We start from the raw sequence: 13,004 nt of genomic DNA on the forward strand, positions 1-13,004 counted from the left end.
GCAGATTTTCTCTCTTGTTTTTTTAATTCTATTTTGAGTTTTATAAAAGTAGATGTTTCTTGCTATTCCCCAACCCATAATTTTCTTTAGTGAACTTTTTGTTTAATTTTCTTTTGCTTTAACATTTTATTTTTCAGACACCTCTCATTGAACCTCACGTTCCTCTTCGTCCTGCTAACACCATTACCAAGGTAATGGGATGTAGGTGGGTTGATGAGCCAACAGAGGTAGCTTCTTAAGTAACTACTGGAAGTGGTCCATATGTCAGAGCATCACATCAGGAAACTGTGGATACAGTTTCTAGAAACAGTACATATCGGTGTGTCTCAGTTCTCAGTATAAAACAGTGACATGTCACACAAGTGAACAATGCAGATGTATGAGTGAATTGTATTTTTCAAGTGCAGAGTCAGATTGGAAAGTGATTTAGTGATGCATCTGGTTCGTTTTCCATCTATAAACTCTCCTTTCTCTTCCCCTCCTCCCATCTGATTAAAATTCAGGTTCCTTCAGAGAAGATCCTCAGGGCTGGAAAAATATTACGAAATGCCATTCTCTCTCGAGCACCTCACATGATAAGAGATAGAAAATACCACCTAAAGACATACAGGTATGTGCAATAATTCTAAAGGCTATGGCCCCCTCAGATTCGTGATTAGTGAAGTTAGAACAAACTTGTGTTTCCCTGTTTTCCATCCATGGGCAGCATGTTTTATAATCCTCCAGGTTCTGGAAGTTAAGCTTGTCTTGGATCCCCACCTAACTCTAATTAGGCTTCATATTCCCAGGAGTTACTCCTAAACTCATTTGCTTAGACATTGGTTTAACTGTGATGAACATAGAAAACTTTTGTAATTCTGTTTGCTAAAGTGTATTTTAGGAAAACTACTAGATTTAGATGAGGTTCAACTAACATTTACTAAGTGTTCATTTGTACTTGAAGCCCTGTACCAGGCCACTTTATATATATTATCGCATTTCATCCTCATCACAACCCGTGAGGTAGGTGTGTGGCCATTTTTCAGATGATAAAACTGAGGCTCAGAAGAGATTAAATAGTTTTCCTTGACCAAGTCAGGAATCTAGTGAATGGCAGTGCCAGGATTTAAACCAAGGTTGGTTGATTTCCAAGTTTCATTCATTCATTCTGTCATTCATTCATTCCACACATTTATTAAGCACCTACTGGGCACCAGGCATTATTGTGTTCCAAACCCTAAGGATACAGGCGTGAAAAAAATATAAAATGCCCTTTACATAATTTACTTTCTAATGTAGGATTTCATTCTAGTGTGCATATAGTAAGATATGCAACTCTGTTTCACATCTATAATCATATAGAATAAAGACTCATTATAGCTGCCACTGGAGTTAAGAAATGATAAAGACGTGCTATATGATTTAGTTGACCTTCTGGAATGACTGAACCATGGTGGGTAAATGAAGGATTCATGTCTAATCTTTAACTTTTGATTTTATCAGCTCAGCAGCGGTTTAGGAACTAGAACATCCTGTCTATGGCACAAAAGCCTTCACTCCCTCTCCCTGCGCCCACGGTTCAGACTCACAACCCTCTTTCAGCAATCAGTCGGACTCTCATTTAGCCTCGTTTAGACATGACCTCAGAACCCATCAGACTTAGCATGAGTCAAAACCCATTTGATTCACATGAACCAAATTCATAAGACACAGTGAAAAGCTAGAATACAAATTTTAAAGTGACCACAAAGGATACATATATATATATATATATATATATATATATATATATATATATATATATATATATATATATATCTTTTTAGTGACTGTCAACCATGATAGTACCTGTAAAATTATACCCGGTTTACCCTAGAGCAAACCTTCCAGTATATGTACCTCAAATCCAGTCTCTTTCCCAAGGACAGAGATGGAAACACATTGCAAATTCTTTCTCTTTGGATCACTTTTTCGGCACTTCCTGCAAACTAACACTCTTCTGCTTGCATTTGTCATGAATATGTTTATAAGACCAAAACTGGCAGTTTGTTACATTTAGATTGGCCTCTTCTTGATAGAATTCTGGAAATGAGATGGGATTTGAGAAAGACTTTAATCCGAAGCATGCTCCTCTTAGGGCATGTTCCCTCTCTTAAGACAGATTGCTCCTCTTGCCCTTTTAATGTGGATATTTACCAGCTACCATTTTGGTTGATTACATTTGGAAGCCTTTTCCTTCAACTCTGGAAGTTCATTCTTTTTTTGGCATCTGTAGTTCCTACACACTGTTACAATTTTGAGGGAAGTCAAGGTTAAACTCATGTGTCCATGTCCTCAGAGAGAGAGTTCAAACTCTTTAACTCATTAAGTGGATCTCAAAAATCTCATACAGCTAAAGGACCTTTTTCTTTTTAAATTTATATTCCCTTAATTTAAGATGTGATTATGCTTTCCCAAGTGTTGACTTGCGTTAGGGAAATTCCATTAAAGATGTCATCTTTGGTGACAAATAATGGAAATTAGAAGTCAGAAACCATAATCTCTTTCTTGCTCCATAGTCCTAAGATTTTAACCCCCTGAAATATAGGTGTTATGTCTATTCCACACCCTATGACACAAATTAATGATCTGTTGATGATGACCCATGGACGCAACCGGAAGCCAGAGGCGTGATTTCTTTTTCCTGCAGGACATTTTGAGTGCCTGGTCCCAGATCTTGTTTCCAGTTCCATCCTCTCCCTCCCTCCTGTTTTCACCTGCCGCCACTTCTATCGTGACTGCAGTGCAAAGGGACTGAAGTCTCCCCAGATACAGCATCACCCCCAGTGATCACCACACTAGAGATCAGCTGTCGATTTTAAAATAGCTAAAGATCTTTAATAGAGAGGAAACCCGGTGATTCCACCAGCCACAAGTGGCACAGCTGTGTGTCTTTGTTCTGTGTTCTGACTGCAAGACTCTGACACCCTGTCCCAGGGCCGAGAGGCTCTGGGATCATCTCAACACCATATGCTGTTTTTAGTAAAAGTAATCATTGAACTAAAAGCCACATGAAATTGATTTTTTTTATACTTCTACATGACTTTTCCCATTAATAAATTCTCAGATTAGATGAGGAACACGACAGATCATACGTCTGGCTCACAATGAATAGTAACTAGGTGCCTCTTTGCCCATTGAAGCTCTAAAGTGTGGGTATGGACTGTAATAGGAGCAGTCCTAGAAATCCAACAGCCTTCTCAGGACGTCCTCCTGGTGCTGTATTCTTGGGTCAGACCCGCATCAGGACATCCCAGGAGTTCTGATAGATTTCAGAGTTCCTGGAGTCTTAGGACTGGACATGGCCTTTGAAGCCATCTTTTCCTCCTCTTTTCTTTTACAGGTGAAAAAACTAAGAACCAGAGATTTGAAACGATATGGCCAGAGTCACACAGCTAATAAGTAGTAGACCTGGTGCTGGATCTCATGACTTCTCCCAGGCTAAGCTCTTCCTAAAGTGGACCAGCACTGGGAATCTCCTCCAGTTCAAACTAGAGAGGAGCTCCCTGGGCTGGAACGAGTCTTAGTGCCCCAGAGGTGGTGGCATCCTCAGCACAGGAGGGGAGGTCATCAGTGACTCAGACCCAGCTGCTCTGAAACTCCCTGCTTATTCCTGTCCCTTGGGATTCCTCCCTCGGACTTCAAGATCCCATTTCCTCCGTTGAACAGTCATGCCACGAACACCTCTCTCCCCACTGAAGGTTTCCTAATATGTGTGTCTAGCTATATGTTTCCTAACTAATGCACGTAGTCTGCCCATCCTGACCAGCTTACCACAGAGGGGCATCACAGGGATGCACATGTGCCTGTACAGAAAGGATTTGGAGCTCTTCAGATGACAGGCTGTGTCGAAGTGCATCAAACTTTTTTCAGAGACTTGCATCGCTAATTGCTTGTTTCTCCCAGCACCGCTCTGAGGAAGCTCCATAGTATTACTTGAAAATAGAAAGTTCTATATAATTTTGCATTTACACATAGGCTTTCACGGAGCACCTCCTAGGGCCTCACAAACCTTAACTCATTCCTCAAAAGGCTCCGGTGAAGGAAGTCAGAATTAGGCTTCGCCTTCATTTTACACTGAGATTTTTCTGGGACCGGCTCAAGAGTTTCTGGCCCAGGGATTCGCTTGCCAGATCATGCTCCCCGTCTAGCTGCCCTTTAGTCTCCCCTGGGGCTGCCCCCTGTAATGCTCTTCCGTTTAGCCAGCCTCGCCTAGAAGGTTCTCTCGTGAGTTGAGTGGTTTTATTGGCTTGTACAAAAGTTTGAGGACCTGAGGCCACATCATGCAGTGCTTTGTTTGCCACGAGACCTCTTAGGGTGGAAGAGCGTGGAGCCCTGTGGGAGGGCCTCCTCTCAGAAGCTATCTCCCGTCCTTCATCGGCAAGGGGGTGACTTCCGCTCCTCTGTGTCCTGCTGCCCCTTAGACAGTGCTGCGTGGGGACCGAGCTGGTGGATTGGATGCTGCAGCAGACCCCGTGTGTTCACTCCCGAGTTCAAGCTGTTGGCATGTGGCAAGTCCTGGTAGAAGACGGTGTTCTCAACCACGGTAAGATGAGCCACGGTCCCTGGAAAACCCTCAAGAAATGCGAGGAAGTGCACTTCCCTAGGTAGGTTGTGGCTGAACTCCCACATGGGCCGGAAAGAATCATGGTCCCTTTAGGGACCCGCAGAGCTGGCATCTTCACTCAGCAATACAAATGCAGCAAGTGGATGCCGTTGACTGCAGTGTTCCACCATTGTACCCTCCTAACTTGGGAGAGCGGATGAAGGGAAAATGAAATTGAAACCCGAGTGCATCAGTTCCAATTATGTTTATTAGTTTGCATTCACGGTTCATCGATAGCATGATTATACTCTGAGCATTGCATAGCGGTCCTGATGCAGGGGCCGACGGAAGAGCAGCAAAGTGTGTGGCCGGGCTGATGACGTGAAAGAGAGTACTGAATTCAGAAGCTGAGTTTTCTGGGAGAGCCAGTTTTTGTACCCACACGTAATATCAGGAGTGTGCTCTGTGGCGTAGCCCCTGATATCCACAGGGGCTATAACTGAGCAGAGTAGCCATTCAGGACTGGAGTGGAGCTGTGATTGAACTCCTCATGCCATGTGTTTAAAGATCACTTTTCCAAACTGACAAACTATTAAAATCATTCCTTTAATTTTTAAATACCTGGGAATCTAATGACGCTCTTGCCAGTGTTTCACAGACTTTACTGTGCATACAAATCACCTGGAACTCTTGTTAAAATGCGGATTCTGATTCAGCGGGGCTGGGACGGGTCCGGAGAGTCTGCATTTCCAAAAGCTCCCAGATGACGCAGATGCTGCAGTTCCAGGGATCATGTCTTGAGCAGCAAGGGTCCTGCCACTCCTCCTCATCTTTGGACAGCATTGGTGCTCCCTCCTGAAAAGGGGCTTAAGAGCTTTCAGACACATAGATGAGGGATTCTGAGCCAAGTTTATGACTTTGTCCTACTGAGATCTAAATCTCCTTGTTTAAAGGGAATAAGAAAAAAAAAAAAACTCTTTAAAACTTGAACTGGAAGGAAATTTCCATAAGATCCTAGGGGTATATGACCTAGATGCTTGGTCTTGTCAGCTTTGTTCAGACAATTTTATTTTAATTTTTTAACTGCAGACAGACATGTTTCTAAGCAGTACATATAGAAAGAAAAACATCAATTCTGATTCCTGACGAAGTCGGTTTTTTTGTTTTGTTTTTTGCTAAGTCTGTACTTTGAAAAAAAACCCAAACAAACATTATAGAGCATGATCTGGCAGCTGGTTATTTTCCGGTTTAGGACATACAACCCACATGCTAGAAAATGTCACCAAGGCAATTTCTGCCGGCCAGAGTGTTCATGTCAGGAAAGTTGGCAGGTTCTCATAAGAGAGTCCCAGGGCAGCTCAGGAGATGGGGCGGGTCAGAGAGGGCTGTGAGGTGCATGACTGCAGCCTGGAGGTCGCGTCCCACAGCTGCACCGCCCTGGGTGAGGCCGAGGGAGAAGGGTGAGGTGTCTCACCACTTTGCTGCCACTTGGCTCACTTGCCCGACACCATCCTTTCGTTTCTGGTAAACGGGCCTCTGAGGCAGAGGTGCAGCAGCTGACGCTTGCCTCCATGTTTCCCATAGTGGACCAGGAGCATCATTTCCAAGATAAATATTTATTTTATCGATTTCTGGATGATGAGCACGAGGATGCCCCTTTGCCTACAGAAGAGGAGAAAAAGGAGTGTGATGAGGAGCTGCAAGACACCATGCTGCTGCTGTCGCAGATGGGCCCCGACGCCCACATGAGGATGATCCTCCGCAAACCGTGAGTGAGGGCGTGTGGCGCCCCCTGCAGGTCACCCGTGCAAAGGTGCGCACCTGGGCGGAGGAAAGCAACGCTGACTTCAAAAGACGTGGTGTTCCTTCCCCCAGGGCCAGAGGAGAGATGCCGAAGGAGTGACAGATATGTTTGCCTCTTGTTGTTTTATTCTATGTTTGAGCCAGATCGTTCCAGTTCCCTTTTGCATGAGTTAAAACTATAGAGATTTTTCACAGTTGGCTCAGGATGGCAAAACTGGGTCCACATATTAAATGACCTCTGGTCCCTGACAAACAAACTGCTCTGCTTCTGTGCCAGACTGTGGAAGCCCCTTTCTTCCTGATGCAATAGGACAGAGGTCGTCAGAACCATTAGACCTCATACCTGAGCTTGTATGCCTGCTTTCATTCATTCATTCATTCAGCACACTCTTTCACCCCATGCGGAGGCTTCTACTCCTTAGCTTAAAGACACATTCTTTTTTTATTTTTTTTTAATTGAAGTATAGTTGATTTACAGTATTGTGTTAGTTTCTGGTGTACAATGAAGTGATTCAGTTTTATATTTTTTTCAGATTATTTTCCACTATAGGTTATTGTAAGATATTGAATATAGTTCCCTATGCTATACAGTTAATCCTTGCTGTTTATCTGTTTTATGTATAGTAGTTTGTATCTATTAATCCCATAGTCCTAATTTATCTCCCCCCTCCCTTTCCCCTTTGGTAACCATAAGTTTGTTTTCTATGTCTGTGAGTCTTTCTGTTTTATATATAGATTCACTTGTATTACTTTTTAGATCCCACATATAAATGATACTATATAATATTTGTCTTTCTCTGTCTGAGTTACTTCACTTAGTGTGATATACTCTAGGTCCATCCATGTTGCTGCAAATGGCATTATTTCATTCTTTTTTATACCTGAGTGATATTCCATTGTGTGTGTATATATATATATATGTACCACATCTTCTTTATCCATTTATCTGTTGATGGACATTTAGGTTGTTCCCATATCTTGGCTATTGTGAATAGTGCTGCAGTGAACATAGGGGTGGATATATCTTTTCGAATTAGAGTTTTTATCTTAAGGACACATTCTTAAGAGAACGCCACTGCTCCATTAAACTCTTCAAGGCCTCCAGTCAGCCAGTGAGGTGCTCCCTCCCTTCCAGATCAGTGGAAACCCACCTGACCATCAGCTAAAGTTGAGGACTCCGAAGAGTTTTATCAGATCAATCCAGAAAGACTGTATTGAGCCCCCCATCTGTTCAGGGCACTCAGCTAATTGCCACAGGGCATATGAAGAAGGGTATGCCTCAGTCCCAACCTCAGGGAAACCTTTTCAGTGAGGGGTGATTTGGCCCCTGGATCTGAAACCACTGCACACAGGGCTTATGTTTTTCTGCTGGAAGTGAATTCCCTCTCCACCCGGCAACCGGTGCGCGCCAGCTGTGGGTGTCGACTCTGAGTCACTGGCTTGGCCGACCTCCATTCATCAGCGGGGCTCGACAAGACTTTACCCATCTCGCGTGTCCCCTGGGCGCTTTCCAAGAGCGAGGTGTCCCTCAGACCAGCTTCCCGGTGTGGGCCCCGCACACCAACTCACAGCAGCCTCTCACTGCACCCTCCTTCCCTTTCCCCAGGATTCTCCCCTTTCCCTTGCCCTTACTCCGTGCTGCAAAAAGGCTCTTCAGCGTAGCTCATTTTTTGTCACACCATGACCCCTTTGTCACAACTTCCTCTTGGGTCTTAATGTCCTGCTCCATGTGTTTCAGAGGCCTTCCCTCCACCCAGATAGCATCGTCATCCTTAACTCCAGAGCCATGGTTTTTAGCTCCTTTAGCCCCAAAACCCTTTCTTCAAACAAAAATGTTGCTGGAAAATCCAAAATATCAAACAGAAAAGCCAGAGCTTCACTGACCTCATCATGCGTCGTAGTCAAGAAAACTGCCCAGTAATTTATGTTTTCTCTGCCCTGAAGGACCACAGGGGTTGGGGAGCCACGGGAGAATCCCCAGGGCTTGGGGAACGCAGATGAAGGCCCCCACTCTAAGCCGTGATCTCCTTCCTGGCAGACTGCTTCCCCTCTCTCTTCCCCACACCCCCGTGTCTCATGGTCCTTCGCTTACCTCCTCATCATTTGCTGGCTCCGTCCCTTCTTGCTCTTCTTGCTGCCATCTTCATTCAAGCCCACATCACACAGTGGTTCTGAATCAGACGGGGACAGCCCCTGGGGGCGTCAGGAAATGTGGGAGGGGGTTTTGGTTGCCACACTGCTGGCCTTTGCTGGGTAGTTGTAGGACCTAGGGTTGCTGAACACACACCAGTACCTAGAACCCTCCAAAATAAGCTGCCCTGAAAAGAAGGCCCCTGTTGAGAAACATTATTGGAAACTGTGAGTTTCTTAAAGGCAAAGACATAGCTCATTCTACTTCATTCATTCATTCATTTAGTCATTTAACCAATATTTATTGAACATCTGTTTTGTCCTAGATACTGTGTTAGTTGCAAAGGCTGCAGCATTGAACTAGAGGGTTGCACCTCCTTCCTGGAGCTTTCTGTCTAGGACAGAAGACAGACCATAAGCAACTAGTTATGCAAGTAATCATTTAATCACCACTGCATTACATGCTACAAAGGAAAATGTAGTGTATGTTGATAGAATGTAATATGGAGAGGGAAATTGAACTTGTTGTGGAAGTTAGAAAAGGCCGTATCCCTAGCTCTGTGCCTTACACCAAGTTGACCATCAGTAAGCCTTTGCTTAGTGAATGAATGCATAAATGAACATATAGCCCCAGCTCTGATGTTCCCTCAGCTCTCCCTTGCTTCAAGGGAGACAGAAATGCCATTCAATGCACAAATATTTTTGAGCATCTACCAAAGATGTTTTTAAAAAGTAGCAAAATGGTTCCTGCCTTTGGAGAGTTTATAATCCAATGGGATAGGCACTCCCAAATTAGATTCAGATGCAACAAACATATATTGAGTGCTGGTTGTGTGCAAAGCACCATGCAAGGGATATTTGTGCTAATTGTTTGATTCACCCTCACAAGAGCCTGAGAGCTGGGTTCATGAGTTACCCTTAGAAATAGGAGCCTGTACTTGTGCTTCTTTTTTCTTCCATACAGCATTGAATCGCATGATCCTTGGCAGCCCAAAGATTCTTCAGAGAAAATTACATTCCAAAGTTTGGACTTTTTTAGCCTATCACTGGCTGCTAAAGTACAGGTTTCACCAGTATCCCAGGGTACATCATTTTGGGCGCCCTTGGGATTTTCCCATCTTTTCAGGTTTTATGAAACCGCAAATGTTGGAATTGGGCTAGTAGTTCTTTTGACTTGGTACTCTTAAATTTCCTTTCTATTGGAATGACAGCCCCTAAGAAATGGAAAAGTGAAAAAGAAGGAATCTAATTTAATGAGACAGACTTTCAAACTATACACACACACACACACACACACACACACACCATTTTTTTGATCTGATAATAACCTTTGGAGCTTCTGCTTTATTTAAGTGGAAAGAAAATAAGCTGAGTTGATCAAGAATTGACGGTATCACTGCTGTCCTTGAAGAGAGCAGCCGAGCACTTTGCTCCTGGGAACTTGAGGGCATGTTCACAGGTTCTGTAAACGTTGACTTTTTACTGCCTAGACTGCCAAGTCATTAAGAAGTGTGGAGGCATGAGATGCATTGGTTCCATATTGACTGGGGCAAGACCCCCCAATATAGTAACTCAGCACAGCTGCATTTTATAATAGTCACCACTGCCAGAGAGGTTGCAGAACTCTGATAATTACTGAGAAAGAAATAACACAATATTCTTTGATGAGAAGATTACTTTGAGAATTTGATTGTATAATGAAGATGTTGCTTTGAAAGGTACTTCCTATTGTTCTGAATCTGAGACTCACTAGCAAAAAAAAAACGTGTCACTTGTTTTGACAGGCTACTTAGAAAAATTCTCTGTTTATTACATTAACTGCGGCATTTTAACTGTCAAACTATGAAAGAATGTTCTGTAGTTTAAAAAACAGAATAGAGCTTCAGGGGAAATTTTTTGGCACACTCTTGTTGCTATTGGTATTGAAGAAAAAACATACATTCTGAATGCAAAATTAGCTTTTTATGTGGTGGCAGGCAGAGTGACTCACAATGCCCATCCCGGTTTCACAGGTGCAGACCTGGATGGCATTTGGGGGCAAGTGCTATAGAACAGTGACAGTTTGATGGTGCTGTGGTTGCAGCTTCCAGACAGGGCCATCAAACCTAAAATGAGCTCTTGGAGCTTATTGTTTTGATTTGGCTTTGTTTAAAAGTCTAAAAACAAGAGGTTACCCTACAGCAAAGAGATACAGTGGAGACCTTTACCAGCAGAAACATGCATTCTGGCTACCTTTGAGCAGGTACTTTGGAGAGGGGCCATGGGCAAAGAGATGTGGAATGAGCAGGTAAGCAGGTTGTTATGAACTTGAGGCCAGCTGGATAAAAAGAGACTTCAAGGAGACAAAGAAGGCCTTTGCCATACAAGCATCCCAACTTCTTCTTCCAAGTAAAGTGAGACCTAGTGCACCACTGTTTAGGATGATCTATCAGAAACCAGCCTAAAGGCAGGAGGGAACTGAAGAAGATGCCATTTCCCAAATCTAATTCTAGGTATGTCTGCAATTTTGAAATTCCCTAAAAGTCTAGAAGCTTAAGACAGTTGGGCCTGAGCAGAGGGGGAAAAAAATGAAATTAAAAAATATATATATATAAACACATAAGAGAATTGTTGGTAGGTTCCGGAGTCTTCCAAATGGGTCAGAAACTCATAAGCTCGAGTACATTTATTTCATGTGATCGAGTAATATTTTCTAACATATGCTATGGGGCATAAGATTGAAAGGAAGCAATTGAAGATAATCAAGTGATATGAGAAAATACCAGAAGGGGGAAGGAGGGTTGTTTATCAGTCAGTTGGCTACATTAAGACTGCCTCCTGGGCTTCCCTGGTGGCTCAGTGGTTGAGAATCGGCCTGCCAATGCAGGGTACACGGGTTCGAGCCCTGGTCTGGGAAGATCCCACATGCCGCGGAGCAACTAGGCCCGTGAGCCACAACTACTGAGCCTGCGCGTCTGGAGCCTGTGCTCCGCAACGGGAGAGGCCGCGGCAGTGAGAGGCCCGCGCACCGCGATGAAGAGTGGCCCCCGCTCGCCGCAACTGGAGAAAGCCCTCGCACAGAAATGAAGACCCAACACAGCCAAAAATAAATTAATTAATTAATTAATTAAAAAAAAAAAAAAAGACTGCCTCCACCCTCTGTTCCACACACTTGCTCTAGAGGGCACTTAAGAGGCTGTGTGTTTTCGTTAGCAGAGCCTGTTTTTAATAGGGTGTTTACCTGTCCAAGCTGTTTTGGAGGGTGTGAAATTTGAAATCCTGATAGTTATAGGGAAATGTGTTTCCTCAGGGGAACCCAGATTAGCAAGCCTAAAATGAGTGGTGCCGAGGGGTTCGATTTCTGTTGGGATATGCCAAGAGAATGTTCAGAGTTATGAAGTCCATCCTCAGATGCAAATCAGATGAAAAGAGAAGCATGACTGAAAGAGCTAATCTTCATGAAATTAAAAAAAAAAAAAGATTTTATTGTGATTCTTTTTCGTCACTGCATGACAAACTTTGCCTTTGTTTTTCCTGGAAAGATTGCTGTGCTCTAAGTGTAAGCCTGTGGAATTTACCAGAAGAAATGATTGCAGTAAGTGGGCCGTTCATTTCTTGAGTTTAGATTTGCCTCTCCCCTATGAAAGCAATTTACCACTTATTCCTCATGTTTACATGCCCAGGAACCCAACCATTGGATTGCTGCCATTAGGGTTCAGATTTGGGAGAGAGAAAGATGGGTGTAGCTGCCATTTACAGTTTAGGGATCATTATTGGATTGCCTCAAGATTTTTATGACTTTTTACTGTTGAAGTCAATCTGTTCCTCGTATAGAAAATTTGGAAACTACTGAAAAGAGTCAAAGAAGAGTAAATATCACCTGCCAATCACATCTTCCAGAGATAATTATTATTAACGTTTTGGTGCCTATCCCTCTGGTTATTTTTCAATCCCTAACTTTTTACACTTAATAATATGTCATGGCATTCTCTTTTAACCTTAAATATTTTTTAAAGGTGGGATTTTTAATAGGTGCATAGTAGTCTATCCTCTGAATGTTCCTCAGTGCATTCAGTTTGTCACGGTTGGACGTTTAGGTTGATTCTCAAGCCCTTTCTTCTTAAGAGCAGCAGAAAATAATATTCTAGTGCTCTTCTTCCCAGAACAAAGAAAGAATTCCTAGCCTGGCAGGGGTGCAGGAGTGGGGTTGCGGCTAGAAAGATGTCAAGAAAGTTCCAGCAGGGAACTGAAGGAGTGCCCAGACCCAGAGTGCTGGTAAATTTGGCTGGAGAGTTAGGCTGAGGTCAGATTGAAGAAGGTCTGCTTCTGTATTCCTTGGATATTATTTTATAGCCATTTGGGGCACCGTTGACTGGTTTAAAGGGAGATGTGGCATGGCCAGCTTCGCAGTAGGTAGGTTTCTCTGCTATCTGTAGAGAATGGATTGGAGGGGCTGAGACTCAAGATAGAATGCCAGATATTGAGTTTTATGAGAGTACAATTAATTATATTTTAAGAATTTAATGAC

General features: G+C 43.3%; 1 protein-coding gene across 6 annotated transcripts in view; it reads left to right on the forward strand.

Annotated features, from left to right (window-relative positions):
* The window catches only part of RAPGEF4 (Rap guanine nucleotide exchange factor 4), a 310,972-nt gene that overhangs the window by 222,054 nt on the left and 75,914 nt on the right, over positions 1-13,004 (forward strand). For 5 of the 6 annotated variants that reach the window (XM_082465339.1, XM_082465337.1, XM_082465340.1 and 2 more), the window contains 4 exons: positions 138-191; positions 504-610; positions 4,443-4,564; positions 6,149-6,332. In XM_082465339.1, coding sequence (XP_082321465.1) covers positions 138-191; positions 504-610; positions 4,443-4,564; positions 6,149-6,332 — 467 coding nt within the window. The remainder of the gene's footprint in view (positions 1-137; positions 192-503; positions 611-4,442; positions 4,565-6,148; positions 6,333-13,004) is intronic. The other variant, XM_082465338.1, reaches the window with a different exon arrangement.

This window comes from Balaenoptera physalus (assembly GCF_965194825.1).
Source record: "Balaenoptera physalus genome assembly, chromosome: 6".
Taxonomy (NCBI): domain Eukaryota; kingdom Metazoa; phylum Chordata; class Mammalia; order Artiodactyla; family Balaenopteridae; genus Balaenoptera; species Balaenoptera physalus.